At 46.7% G+C, this 15372-nt stretch overlaps 1 protein-coding gene across 3 annotated transcripts in view; it reads right to left on the bottom strand.

Moving 5' to 3' along the window:
• Positions 1–4179: 4179 nt before the first annotated feature.
• The window catches only part of zswim5 (zinc finger, SWIM-type containing 5), a 57262-nt gene continuing 46069 nt past the window's right edge, over positions 4180–15372 (bottom strand). For 2 of the 3 annotated variants that reach the window (XM_014140442.3, XM_014140444.3), the window contains exons 7-13: positions 14829–15020; positions 14522–14659; positions 12390–12647; positions 11533–11668; positions 10047–10204; positions 8123–8286; positions 4180–8000 (exon numbers count right to left, since the gene is read on the bottom strand). In XM_014140442.3, coding sequence (XP_013995917.1) covers positions 7056–8000; positions 8123–8286; positions 10047–10204; positions 11533–11668; positions 12390–12647; positions 14522–14659; positions 14829–15020 — 1991 coding nt within the window. In that variant the 3' untranslated portion in view covers positions 4180–7055. The remainder of the gene's footprint in view (positions 8001–8122; positions 8287–10046; positions 10205–11532; positions 11669–12389; positions 12648–14521; positions 14660–14828; positions 15021–15372) is intronic. The other variant, XM_014140443.3, reaches the window with a different exon arrangement.

The raw sequence follows: 15372 nt of genomic DNA, 5'->3' as shown, positions 1-15372 counted from the left end.
GCGGTTCAATTGTTGTGAAGAAGGCTTCAGGGCACCCAAGAAAGTCCAGCAAGCGCCAGAACCGTCTCCTAAAGTTGATTCAGCTGCGGGATCGGGGCACCACCAGTACAGAGCTTGCTCAGGAATGGCAGCAGGCAGGTGTGAGTGCATCTGCACGCACAGTGAGGCGAAGACTTTTGGAGGATGGCCTGGTGTCAAGATTGGCAGCAAAGAAGCCACTTCTCTCCAGGAAAAACATCAGGGACAGACTGATATTCTGCAAAAGGTACAGGGATTGGACTGCTGAGGACTGGGGTAAAGTCATTTTGTCTGAATCCCCTTTCCGGTTGTTTGGGGCATCCGGAAAAAAGCTTGTCCGGAGAAGACAAGGTGAGCGCTACCATCAGTCCTGTGTCATGCCAACAGTAAAGACTGAGACCATTCATGTGTGGGGTTGCTTCTCAGCCAAGGAAGTTTGCTCACTCACAATTTTGCCTAAGAACACAGCCATGAATAAAGAATGGTACCAACACATCCTCCAAGAGCAACTTCTCCCAACCATCCAGGAACATTTTGGTGACAAACAATGCCTTTTCCAGCATGATGGAGCACCTTGCCATAAGGCAAAAGTGATAACTAAGTGGCTCGGGGAACAAAACATCGATATTTTTGGTCCATGGCCAGAAACTCCCCAGACCTTAATCCCATTGAGAACTTGTGGTCAATCCTCAAGAGGTGGGTGGACAAACAAAAACCCACAAATTCTGACAAACTCCAAGCATTGATTATGCAAGAATGGGTTGCCATCAGTCAGGATGTGGCCCAGAAGTTAATTGACAGCATGCCAGGGCGGATTGCGGAGGTCTTGAAAAAGAAGGGTCAACACTGCAAATATTGACTCTTTGCATCAACTTCATGTAATTGCCAATAAAAGCTTTTGACACTTGAGAAATGCTTGTAATTATACTTCAGTATTCCATAGTAACATCTGCCAAAAATATCTAAAGACACTGAGGCAGCAGACTTTGTGAAAATTCATATTTGTGTCAATCTCAAAACTTTTGGCCACGACTGTAGTGAGGAACTGGGAGTCGGGGACTGGGAGTCAGGGATGTAGTGAGGGACTGGGAGTCGGGGATGTAGTGAGGGACTGGGAGTCGGGGATGTAGTGAGGGACTGGGAGTCGGGGATGGGTATGGTTGGCATACTGTACATGATTCTGTTCAAACCAGTACCAGAACAAATCTATCCAGACTTCATTTGTTTCCATTTTGAACATACATATAAAAAATGGCTTAATTGTATTACTTCTTTTGGCTTTAAAGAAAGTGATTATCATTACACACTGATATTTACACGAGGAATAAAGACAGTTAATCCCAACGGGTGTTTTTCTCTGAAAGGAAGCTAAGCACTAGAGATAAGTAGAGCGGTATAAATCCAGTTGTTTTTGTTGTTGGAATTGTGGGAATTGGATTCCACAAAAATGCATCACGTTTTGGTTAGTTGTCCTTTACGGATGCTCCTTGATTTACGGTGTGAAACATTGATAGAGGAGGGAGGAAGTAGCTCTGCCTAGGAGTCTCCTGACTGGCTGGATGTCTGACCCTCATGCCGCGGCGCACTCCTTTTCAGCTGGACCCAAACGGCAAATTGTTGTGACAATGCAGGATTAACCCGACTTTGTGTTGTGAGGTGCTGTTCCCTGTAAGCCGATGTGAAAAAAGAAAAATTCAACATAAAAAAACAATTAGTTTGTTGATTTGGGCTTTAGGTTTCTAAAGGTGCTGTCATTTTACACTTCGCTCTTTAAGGACCAAGTAGAGCAAGGCTATGTTTTCTTTCTCCCCATGTTCCTGCGTTACGTCATGGGCTTTTCAGGCATTATTTTTTAAATGCAACAATGAATCTGGTGCTTAAAAAAAACTCAATGCCTCCTTACAAAGAGGACCAGGGGGATGGATTGTGGGGGTCTCAGGCACAATCTCTCAGCAAATCAGCAGGCCTGAAAATCCAATCTGCTCCTGGAGACAGCAGGCTGTACATCATTTGTCAGGGACTGGCACCATCAGCGCTTTATCGTATGGGCTGCCGTTGACTGTGATTGATTTGAAATATTAACATAGGGCAATGGAGAAACCCAAATCAGACTTCTCAGTGAGGAGTGGCTGGCTGGCTCCAATGTTTCATACTGTAGCCGCTATGGAAAAAGTGAAGACAATATTTTGTGGGAATGTGATATTGGCACTGTCGCTACACAGCCTTTGTGTGGATTCCATCTTGTGACCTGTGCTTTAGAAAGCCACTGACATGTCCATGTCACTGTCCCTTATAAACCTTAACCTGTATTACATTTACATTTACATCATTTAGCAGACGCTCTTATCCAGAGCGACTTACAGTAGTGAATGCATACATTTCATACAATTTCATACATTTTTTATTTTTTTTCTGTGCTGGCCCCCCTGTATAAAAGATTCACATTGTATGAGTTGTGCCATTACACAAAGTGGGTGTTGAAATAAATATGCTTGTCAGTCCCCAACTAGGTCAGAGAGTAATGTGCTGTTTGTTCCAGTCACCTTATCGCTAGTTAACATGGAGCCAAATGATAGTGGAGCTGGATGACACAGATACTATCAGAGGGAGCCTAACTCCCTGTGGTCCAGCCTTGACTCATCCATCATCATCTCTATTGTTCCACAGCTAAGACCACAGTCATTCATCTCCCCAGTCCCCACACCCCAGCATTTCTCATTAAAGGATTCAATTCAATCCAAAATGTTTCAAAGAAAGAATCATTTGGAATGGATAGAATCATAGGGCCACTGCAGTTACTCCTTTTCATTAGCTCTCCCCCTTCCTCCCTTCCTCCTTCACCCTACCCTCCCTGCCCAGCCCCTCACACACCCCAATTACTGAGGGATGTTAGAAAGCCAGAGCGGCAGGACAAAGCTCTCCAAATCAGCTCCCTGAAGAACGAGATGTTTGATAATGCTGACAGCACAACCTACCATCCAAGGTGCAGAGAGAGAGAACTTAAGACTCAACTGCCAAACGGTCTGTAGACAGTCAGAGTGCTCTCGGAGCATGAGTCTGTGCCAATTTGGAGGTGGACTTGACCACCGGAGGAATTTCCTCCACCTGTTGGTCCTTGCTGGGGTTCGACTGACCAATTGTCTACTAATAAACATACAGCGCAGCCCTAGTGTTCGAAGGAAGCACCTGCCTTCAGGACCACATAAGCAATCTGGTGCTATGTCTGTGCAGCCCAGCGTTCGTCTCACATCGATGCCTGTTCTCTCCACTCTTTCCCCCAGCTGACAGCCTCAGCAGCCGACACAGGAACCACACAGCAAGGTGGGGGAGCCAATTACTCGTCTGTCTCTTCCCTACATGTCACTTCAGCTAAATCACCCCCCTCTACAGGAGCACAAACACTCCCCAGTGGAGCAGAGGGGAGGGGGGGGAGGAGGGTTTTATATATTTCAGCAGGCAAACTCTGTGCTCCCTGTCCAAAACACAATGACAGAGCCCATCTGTGAAGCACTCCCCCATGGATAGGCCAGGGGAGAAGCCGTGTAGTTTGTACAAGCAGGTCCAAAGAGTATTGGGCTTGTTGACAGCATCACCACCCAGCGCTACCAATCACTCTGACATTTGGTCTTCATGGTGTTTACAGTTGTAACAGATTGGCTCGTACAGCAGCAGCAAAAAAAAATAAAAAATCACCTCCCGCCTTTAACCCAGGATAAAATTAGAGCTATACCAACCTGTCAGTCAACCTGCACGTTCAGTATCAGCCAACGTATATACCGGTTTTTGGTCACCACTGAATCCCAAAAATCGATTCAGTCCAATCCCATGTGTGGGAGGTAACAGAACAAATTGAGGTGGTGTTATATTAAGAACAGAATGGGAATCAGACAGTTGTGAGCTGTCTGCTGCGATAATTAATAAGCTCATTTAGAGAGGCAATCAATCTGGGCCCAAGACGTGCTGCCTGCCTCTCACACACACTTAGGATTCTTTATGACCTGATTCACCGGTTTAGCTCCATGAATGCCCTAATGAATGAGAATTGCAATGAGATAGATAAGATAGAGTCATATTAGAGGAGAAATCACAACTACACCGACAGGAATAGAGTGGCACCTAAAGTGAGAGAAGACAGTTCTTAGAAAGTAGCAGGAGTCAATATACGTGTTTCACACTTTATTCATAGAAAAGCACTGAGATTCCAACACAAATGATATAAAATGGTAGTAGCGTTACATAAATAGTAATAAATTGTTTTATAGACATTAGCTCAAGAGGTTGCACAAACAAACTGTTGATAAACTATACTTCTGTGGCAACAAATACTGGATACCTTTTTTTTTTATAAATCAGTAGCACAAAGAGGCAACAAACACTTTCCCTTAAATAAAAAAATAATCAAACTGTAGATGAACTAGTGAACAATCTACCAGCGATTATTATTACTTCCTTCTAAATTCTAGTGACGGGTCAAAACACTGGTACAGTTAACACAGACACAGTATGGGAGAGAGAAATTAAAAGCCAGAGGAGTTTCCCCCCCACTTTTTTTGCAATGCCGTAGAACCAACTACTTCAGCGACAGAAAATGCTTGTTGTTTGACGTGTGTGTATAACAGGCAGGTTTACATTAAACTGCAATCTTGTTTTGTCCACTCGTTGTAACTCACAAATCTCAGATTCAAGTAGTGGTTAATATTTGTGGCAGCTAGTGAATGACAAAACAGAGGAGGCTGCCGTAGGTTGGTAGGTTGGTTGGGAAAGCAGGTGTTATGTCGTGGTGCATATGGCACTGGTACAGGCAGTGCTGCAGTCTTACTGAATCCTGTGACTAACGTTTGGGAGGAAGCTAACAAAATCTCTTTAAAAGAGAAGGAATAAAGACCAGCGATGGATGGAAGGAAGGAAGGAGCAGAATAACTCAACTGCTCCGTAGGGGTAGTAGAGAATGGTTAAGAGCATGGCCATGGTCGTTCAGGTGAAGTGAACGGAATAGGCTTAAAAGCATGAAGAAATACAAGGGAGGACGATAGGGGTTGGCAAAACAGACTCCCCCCATTCATATTCTCTGCCAGTTCCTTATTTTGCGTGGGGCATGCAGGGTTTTTATTTTCATTTACTTTGGACCATTGCTCTCCTTAAACTCTCGTTGCCATGTCAAGCGCTGACACGGGTACTTTGAGAAGACACTAAAGGCTTAAGTCCAAAGAGAGAAATTGTACATTAAATTGGTCAAAGGCAACGTCTGTCCAAATTTGCAGCATGTGCAGGCTACTTACAAATACAAACATGCTGTGTCTTGCCTCGTCTGTTCTCTTTCGGATAGTGGCTAGCCCCCCTCAGACATTCGTCTGGGTGACTCCAGAGAACGGGACCAAACCACTAAGTGGTTTCTGCATAGTCAGGTTGCTTTCTGTTCATAATGGTATGCCTACTTTTCTAATTTCGAAATAACATGCTTCCTCTTAGAAAACATACAAATAAAAAAAGAAATCAGAGAAATGTACACAGGAGCACCTGAGAAATGTATTTTCATCTAACTGCCCTCACATTCCCAGCCCACAACACATTCAAGTATCCCACAAAAACAAAAACATACAGTTATCATAAATAATTATAACTTTACAATTTTCTTAATTGACACTTTCATATTTACAATATCTTAAATGCTTATGCTACTACTTTTCTTGTTTTTGTTTCTTTAAGTGATTCCCTGAGAACTGAGTTTAGCGTCTCTTTTCTCTTTGCTGCGGTTGTTTCTATACTGTACTACGTCAAACGGACAGTGTACTTCTGTGGCCCTAGGTCACCTGGAATGTGGAAGCTGACATGGACCGCTTTTCATAGCCTCAACATTTATCCTCAAATGTTTTTGTCTAATATTCCTATTTTTGCATGTTAAATATAGTTATGCTGTTTGTATTCCTAGTATTCATTCACACACAGATTATTCTAATGATCGATAAATAATTGCTCAAGCAGACAGAATGGTGTTGAGTACATGACATTTGTGAAGTGCTTGTATAACAATAGTACTACTGCTAATATAAAACTTTCCCACAGGGTCTGAGAGGTTGATACTTATAGGTAGGCTTGTATGTGGAATACTAACCCCAACCGGCTACACCAAGGCATGTTGTCAAAAAGTACACGTTTTGCTTTGAAAGATACAAGATGTTTTTCAGCAATGTTATTTCAACATGTTATAAACCCAAACTCTGACAACAGAAGCCACTCCTCACAGATCCAAACCCACAGTGGCAGTATCACTCTCAGGCCAGTCAATCCATCTTTCCGTGATCGAATCCAAATACCAATCTGCCGCAACCTGTCTCTCTCTCTGTACATCTGTCTCTTTTTGAAAGGTACCTTCACTAGAAATAGGAGATACCAGAAAAATCGATCAGGCTCCACTCAGGAAAGGTGGTAGAGAATATGTGAGAGTGTGAGTGGCTTGGTCAAGTCAGAGGATTCTGTATGTACCTGATGAGTCTGGCATATTTAGGCTTGGCTTCTGGACCTGACACATCCAAGTTCAGCATTCCACCTCCTCCACACATAATGCCTTGAAACGAGGCCTTTTAACAGGAAAAGTTTAAAGCTGACCCTTGGAATACAATCGAGGTATAACAGTAAGTCAACACTATGTGCGTCAGTGTTTTTGGAATGACAGGTTTTCTTTCCTTCAAAAACCACTAGTATCTCACCACAGCAGACATCATTCCCTGGCTCAAAATACCCTATACATCATTTGGTTTTTCATTATTTGCCACCTCAATGTTTTTTCATCATTATCATAATCTTTTTCAAATATTTTTGTATTCAGATTCCCCCCCCTCCGCAGTCTTTACCTAGCAGAGTAACATTGGTTGTCACTCACAAGAAGAAAACAAACTGACAAACCCCCCCCCCCCGGACAAATATAGAATTTGACACGTAAATGACAAAAGAAGTGGAAATTAAAACTTAAATAAATGATTAAGTAGAAATAAAAGGAGTTCCCTATATTGCCTGTCCTGTTGGGGGACCCCCGGGGGTCAGCCGAAGCGTTCCCGTACCAACATCATGAGTTTCTTCTTGCCCTTGTAGATCTGTTTCAGGTTGTCTATAAACTGGGCAAACTGGATGTGTCCGTCCTGGGCCAGTAGGAAGGTCTCTCTGGCCTTACTAAGAAACTCTATGAACTCTCCGTAGTGCCTGGGGCTGATGTGAGTGAGCCGGGAGTGGGTTGTGTTGATGTAGGCGCTGATAGTGGCGTCCAGCAGCTGCCGGAGCGGAGCCTTGTCCGTGGACATGAGCTTCCCAGAGTTCCGTCGCCCGGGGATACCGGCCAGGCCCGGGGCGGTCATGGTGCAGCGGCGCAGGATGTCTGAGAGCACGGTGGCGCAGTGTACGCTCTTCACCACCAGGGGGATGATGGCGGCCAGCTCGTTCTTGCCCAGCGAGTGGGACAGGGCGCAGGCCCAGAGCACGTCGTTGATGGCCGGGTGGGTGTCCTGGTTGTAGGCCAGGTTGAGGTGGGTCATGGCCAGCGAGGCCAGCTTGAATGCTCGAAGCGGGTAGCCACGGTGCTCCATGTAGCGGGCGATGGTGAACAGCTGAGAGTACGTCATGCCTGTTGATGCTGCGTCGATGACGATCTGGTAGGCCGTCTCGAAGGCGATGTGGTCCTTCTCGCAGAGCGTGAGGGCCGAGAGGGCGCAGTTCTGGGGGTCCTTCATGGCACACTGCAGGGCCAGCGTCCGGGCGCAGCTAGCCAGCTCCTCTCTCTGGGGGTAGTCCAGGCTGAGGCGCAGGATGGTGTTGTGGGACATGACGGTGGCTGCGACGATGCTGGTGGCCTCGGTGGGGGTGAACAGGGTGTACCAGCTCTGGAGGATGCTCACCAGCGCTCGCAGACCCACCTCTGTGGCACAGGTGACCAGCCAGCGCACCATCTCCCTGCGTCTCCAGTTCAGAGTGGACAGAGTCATCCTCATTACCTGCAGAGAGAGAGAGACATGTTGAAACATGTCAGACAAGGCAGAGTGCACAGTAATTCAACACCCAACAGCACATATTTTCAATGTCACACACTGCTTACTATCCATCTAGCCGTCAGTACCTGCAGGCCCAGCTCCAGAGCTACATTGAGCAGGGTAATGTCTGGGGGGTTGTCAGCCGGAGTGGCGATCTTGAAAGCATCTTGGGCCAGTTTGAAGATGAGGGAGGAGGAGTGGATGTTCTTCTGGATGGCCTCCAGCACCGTCCGCAATCTCAACATATCTCCTGGAGGTCCAAACAATAGAGTATTAGATTGAAAAACAACATTTGTCATCCAACAGTTTGTATGTGCACTGTGGTGTTCTGTAGTGGTGGACAAGGCCTTGGGAGTGTTTATCTGGTAGTGGCATGGTTACAGTGGGGGAAAAAAGTATTTGATCCCCTGCTGATTTTGTACGTTTGCCCACTTACAAAGAAATGATCAGTCTATAATTTTAATGGTAGGTTTATTTGAACAGTGAGAGACAGAATAACAAAAAAGTCCAGAAAAACGCATGTCAAAAATGTTATGAAATGATTTGCATTTTAATGAGGGAAATAAGTATTTGACCCCTCTGCAAAACATGACTTAGTACTTGCTGGCAAAACCCTTGTTGGCAATCACAGAGGTCAGACGTTTCTTGTTGTTGGCCACCAGGTTTGCACACATCTCAGGAGGGATTTTGTCCCACTCCTCTTTGCAGATCTTCTCCAAGTCATTAAGGTTTCGAGGCTGACGTTTGGCAACTCGAACCTTCAGCTCCCTCCACAGATTTTCTATGGGATTAAGGTCTGGAGACTGGCTAGGCCACTCCAGGACCTTAATGTGCTTCTTCTTGAGCTACTCCTTTGTTGCCTTGGCTGTGTGTTTTGGGTCATTGTCATGCTGGAATACCCATCCACGACCCATTTTCAATGCCCTGGCTGAGGGAAGGAGGTTCTCACCCAAGATTTGACAGTACATGGCCGCGGTGAAGTTGTCCTGTCCCCTTAGCAGAAAAACACCCCCAAAGCATAATGTTTCCACCTCCATGTTTGACGGTGGAGATGGTGTTCTTGGGGTCATAGGCAGCATTCCTCCTCCTCCAAACACGGCGAGTTGAGTTGATGCCAAAGAGCTCCATTTTCGTCTCATCTAACAACAACACTTTCACCAGTTGTCCTCTGAATCATTCAGATGTTCATTGGCAAACTTCAGACGGGCATGTATATGTATTTTTGAGCAGGGGGACCTTGCGGGCGTTGCAGGATTTCAGTCCTTCACAGCGTAGTGTGTTACCAATTGTTTTCTTGGTGACTATGGTCCCAGCTGCCTTGAGATCATTGACAAGATCCTCCCGTGTAGTTCTGGGCTGATTCCTCACCGTTCTCATGATCATTGCAACTCCACGAGGTGAGATCTTGCATGGAGCCCCAGGCCGAGGGAGATTGACAGTTCTTTTGTGTTTCTTCCATTTGCGAATAATCGCACCAACTGTTGTCACCTTCTCATCAAGCTGCTTGGCGATGGTCTTGTAGCCCATTCCAGCCTTGTGTAGGTCTACAATCTTGTCCCTGACATCCTTGGAGAGCTCTTTGGTCTTGGCCATGGTGGAGAGTTTGGAATCTGATTGATTGATTGCTTCTGTGGACATGTGTCTTTTTTACAGGTAACAAGCTGCGGTTAGGAGCACTCCCTTTAAGAGTGTGCTCCTAATCTCAGCTCGTTACCTGTATAAAAGACACCTGGGAGCCAGAAATCTTTCTGATTGAGAGGGGGTCAAATACTTATTTCCCTCATTAAAATGCATATCAATTTATAACATTTCTGACATGCGTTTTTCTGGATATTTTTGTTGTTATTCTGTCTCTCACTGTTCAAATAAACATACCATTAAAATTATAGACTGATCCTTTCTTTATCAGTGGGCAAACATACAAAATCAGCAGGGGATCAAATACTTCTTTCCCCCACTGTAAATGTTTTGGGTGTGTGTGCGCATTGTTGTAACTAGAGTGGAGCTGACCTTTGGCTGCGGTGAGCATGGTGGAGGCCAGCTCACACTGCTGAGACTCCAGGTGGCCCAGGGTGAACCAGCGTGGGTAGCGGCTGGGCACCATGCTGATGCCATGGTGGGGGTGACCCAAGTCTCCCGAGGGACCAGTCGACTCTAACACAGGGAGCCTAGAGGACACACACAGAGAGACAGAGAGTGATGAGATGAGTTATTATGATAAAGAAAAAGTTTCCTATTCAAAATTGAACTGAAAAAAGGTTTCCTAGCCTACAGCATTATTATACTGCCTCGTCCCATCTCAAGTCTGTGTAGCTGCATTAGAGGTCTCTGAAACACACACCAGTCTGTGTAGCTGCATTAGAGGTCTCTGAAACACACACCAGTCTGTATAGCTGCATTAGAGGTCTCTGAAACACACACCAGTCTGTGTAGCTGCATTAGAGGTCTCTGAAACACACACCCGTCTGTATAGCTGCATTAGAGGTCTCTGAAACACACACCAGTCTGTATAGCTGCATTAGAGGTCTCTGAAACACACACCAGTCTGTATAGCTGCATTAGAGGTCTCTGAAACACACACCAGTCTGTATAGCTGCATTAGAGGTCTCTGAAACACACACCAGTCTGTATAGCTGCATTAGAGGTCTCTAGCCCCCCCCGTATACATATGCACGTGTGTGCAGCCCTAAGCCCTGTTATGGATTGTGTATTAGCCAGGACCCTGAGGAGTCTCAGTAGGATAATCACACCGCAGTACAGATGGGGATTATTCAGTCATAGGGATTCATCATCCAGCCTCTTAATATATAGATACAAGTAGAGGGAGGGAGTGTGAAGTCACGAGCTCGGCTGGTCGGCTAATGCGTAGCAACCTAGCGGTGGCAAAAGCACTGGTCTGCCCTAAAAATCCTATATAAATGATGATCGCCAGAACGGCCCAAACAAATCATTTTGACGGCAGTTTTGGGCTCTAAAATATATTATTAAGTTTGATGCCCACGGTGAAGTCGCTACAAATGGAGATATTTCATTAAATAGTGATCCATTCTGACACTACATGTGTCGTCACACAGGACCACGTGTTGAGACAGACCAATCAGGGGCCGGCAGGCTACGAGGAGGTTCCCGGTTGACCCCGGCAGGATGAAAACGACTACGTCGACCATGACTCTTTGCTAGTTACGGTCAAATTCAAATCATTCCCGACTTCACCCCCCGGGAGTTTTCCATAGGAGTTGACGTGGATGACGTCAGTGCTATGACCATCTACTGGTTTGAGTGTCTATGACTCTGACGCAGTGACGCAGCCAGATAGACGCATCACATTACGTTGACAATAAAACATGATACGTTTCTAAGTGTTAATAGTAAAATGGTGAGTTCTTTTTGTAATAGATGCTAAATGGTTTTGAATGCCAGAGACACATACAGGTGCTTGAAACAGAGCAATGAGCCTGAATAGGGTTGGATAGGAATGTGGGTTGGGGGATCTTACCTCATGGCCCGCAGTGCTAGTTTGTAGGCCAGGTCTGTGTCATGCGGCAGCAGGGCTGAGAACAGGTACTTGGCAAAGGTGTGCATGGGAACGCTTTCCCTGTGGATGACTTCACCCAGGCCACTGAACGGACCTCCTGAACACACAGACAGAGAGTTGTCACTGTTTGTTGTCACAAAGTACATCAGAATTGTCACAGTCATTCATATCTTGGAGTCCAGCCACACACACACACACACGATTTGGCTCCGTTTTTGGTGAATATTCAAAGTATACCAATATAAACAGCTAATGGCTCAAAGTAGAGCAGTGAATAAAAGCAATATTAGGTTATACCTCTCCTAACCTGATGGGGGCGACAGAGCAGACAGAAAACCATACACACACTGCCCATTGGGTATTAACCAAATCTCTCCTCCCTAGCAGCGACAGATGTCTGCTCTAGGATTACACAGCTAACATTCCCTAAAGCCCCAGATGGGGGAGGGCTATAGCATAGCTAGCATGGGGAAGCGGGAGAAAGGGGGTTAGACCGTGTTAAAAGGCCAGGGTTGAGATCCATTTTCAGCTGGGTGTTGCGAGGCAGGACCAGTGGAGGGGAGCCAGGTGGGAGAGAGGGATGGGATGGGACAGCTAAAGAGAAAGGGTGACGTGAAAAGAGATAGAGGCAGGGAGGGAGCGGTGGAAGGAGAGAGAGAGAGAGGAAGGAAGCAGGGCAGATAGAGAGAGGGATATGGAGGGTGAAAGAATGGAACGGGACAGCGAGGGAGGATAAGTGAGACAATTGAAGGCAACAGAGATAGACAATGAAATGAGACGAGTGGAGGACAATAATATAACACAACTAGCCTTCATACCTTCCAGTAGGAGGATAGCCTGTTTCCTCAGCGTCTGGACCAGCAGATCATCCAGCTCCATCTCCTGCAGCTTGGCCACGATCTGCTCCTCGTTCCGACACACCTTGTCCTGGGCATAGAGGCCTTCAGGCATCACACGCTGCTGCCCCATGCCCATCAGCGCCACCTCCAGGGCCAGTGCCAGATAGGACTCCCCGCCATCCGGGCAACCCCACACGGGCACATGATGGTACACAGGCGGCTTGGGCTCTCCAGAGTCTGAAGAGACAAAGAGAGGTTTTTAGTTTACACGGATGGTCATGGAAGTGAGACTTTGTTCTACTAAACCTTTATTCAAACTGTTAGGTCAATTACAACCAATTCTCAATTGCAACGATGATCTAGCAGGATTATGAGACATTGCTAGAAGCTAACACTAATCCAAAACGGCTGTCTGGTTTCACATTTATTTTGCCTGAAAGGTGCTGGGTGTGGAAAGCAGCTGCCACAGACAGGAACCTCTCTCTTGCGCCACATCTACAGGAACCTCTCTCTAGCGCCACACCTACAGGAATCTCCCTCTAGCGCCACACCTACAGGAACCTCTCTCTAGCGCCACATCTACAGGAACCTCTCTCTAGCGCCACACCTACAGGAACCTCTCTCTAGCGCCACACCTACAGGAACCTCTCTCTAGCGCCACATCTACAGGAACCTCTCTCTAGCGCCACATCTACAGGAACCTCTCTCTAGCGCCAAATCTCCCACCTAGGCAGCTGTGGATGCCAGGCAGCACCAGAGGTAGAGGTGTCCCTGAGGTCCCAGAAAAACACTAACATCTGCTGACAGGGACTAAGATCCAACCCACGGCCAGCTTACGCTTAAATCCCCCTGGCAAATTATCCCTCCCCCCTACGACAATCCTGTTTATTACAGGGGGAGGGGAGAGGATATCAGTGATTTTCCCTTCATGCCGCTGGATCAAAACAACCTCTAGTCACCAATGGAGCGTCCAGGAGCTTTTCAATAACACGCCGCTTTGTTGTCATACCTCTGGAAATATTTGACCTCTCGTATTACATGTAGGTCTGACACATTTACGCTGTCTTATGTACTGTACACATCTATGTACTGTACCCATCTACTTAGGCAACACTGGATAGATGCTATAGAAATTCTTTGTCCGTAGGAGTTGCTAATTAGATGTGAAGGAGGTTTAATATGAGTGGACGCAAGCCTTGGGCTTCTAGGTTTTTTGGCATGTGTTGTGTGAGATCAGTGCCAAGGTGGATTTAACCATGTGGAATCCTGGGCGACCGGGGTTAGTTCTCATACGGCAACCACAGTAGTTAGCCTCCATGTTTCCCTCCCTCCACTGTTATGGCTCAGGCTCTGCTGGCCAGCTGCTGCTACTGATGATGTGTAAAGACTGTGGAGAGCTGCTCCCTGATTGGTCAGAATTCAAGTTAAAGTCCTGCCTCCATACCAGATGTTTCCAGCTACTCACCAGAACCAAACAAAGGACTGTGATGATGATGGCCCTATAAGCCATAAGCCACACACTTCCTCGCTCCCTCTCTTGGTCTCTCTAACACTCACACACTCTCTAACACTCCCTCACTCTCCCTCTGCCCACCCAAATCACCATACCACTCGCCAGGATTCTTCCGGCACACAATGCCTCCCTGTAGGTTTGTCACAATAGGCCGTATCAAATCCCTGCTCTCTGTTTGGCTGGGCTAAAGAATGTATGGAATGCAAATGTTGTTGGACTTGATCCATTTTCCACCACTGTGTAGGCTGGATGACCTTTCTGCAGCACAGCCATTCATCTCAGGGCTGCTTACAAGAGGACCATGAGGGGGGTGATAGACCAGGACTGGATTGAATGGGTGACTTTACAATCCGATGGCCTTGATTAGTTGTGGGACAACACGAGATAATTGACTGAACAAAAAATAAAAAACATTTCGACCAGTTTGGTTAAAGTTGAGTGAAATGGTCGCTGGTTGCCTTGGCCTCTTCCAAATTGTATGGGACTGTACTGTATGGGTGATCAGTTATGGTTGCTGGACTGACACCATTTTGACCAGTTCGATTGAAGTGGAATGGAAACGTTGCCTGGGTAGGCCTGGGCCTGGCCAGATGTGTACCTCCAGTGTCCATAGCGTTGTCGTCCTCTACCCGGCAGGTCTCAGTGAGGGTGGTGAACAGACAGCCGATGGGATCCAGGGGGTGTCCCACCCAGCCCTCCAGGTTAGTAGTGCTGGTCATCCCCTTCTGGAGCAGCTCTGACACACACAGGAACACAACAAGTTCAGACCCGCATCATACTGTACATCTTATCACATGAACAAAAGTAGAACAGTATTCATGTTACGTAGGGCTAGGATATTTTCCTAACCATATAAAAACACAATAAAATGCATTAATTCTGTTACGTATGGCCCATAGGCTCACCTAATGAGAACAGTGAACTGTCTCCAGGCAGACAGGGGGCGCTACCTTTCTTTTGGTGCTTGTAGATGTCCAGCTGGCGGTGCTGCTGCAGCCGGAGGGTGTTGATGATGGCCACGCCCAACCGCAGCGCCTCGCGGGGGTAACCATGGGAACGCAGGGCATCGACCCGCGCGCACGCCGTGGGGACGTGATCTACAGCACAAATCACATGACACGGGCTCAGCACAACACAATGTCCACGCAGGCTGACAGGCAGGATGCAGCCTCAGCAGAAAGAACCCTACTACTCCGATACCCAGGCTTAAGTTGCATAATGAGGACAAATCTTCCCCCAGAACTTGCTTACTCCAGCTCCAGGATTCAGTGGAAGTGGAATTAAAGGAGGCTTAGAAAACTAAACAGTGGTGGTGTTCAGAGACGAACATTTGAGCCCCAAACCCAAGAACTGGCACTGAACAAACGGGCCACTATCATGGCACAGAGCTTAAAATGCCGGGAGCTTGGCCAGTGTGCGTGTGTGTGTGTGTGTGTGTGTGTGTGTGTG

The sequence above is a fragment of the Salmo salar genome, chromosome 14 (assembly GCF_965601325.2).
Source record: "Salmo salar chromosome 14, fSalSal1, whole genome shotgun sequence".
In the NCBI taxonomy this organism is placed as follows: domain Eukaryota; kingdom Metazoa; phylum Chordata; class Actinopteri; order Salmoniformes; family Salmonidae; genus Salmo; species Salmo salar.
This window is presented reverse-complemented; position numbering and strand designations above follow the sequence as displayed.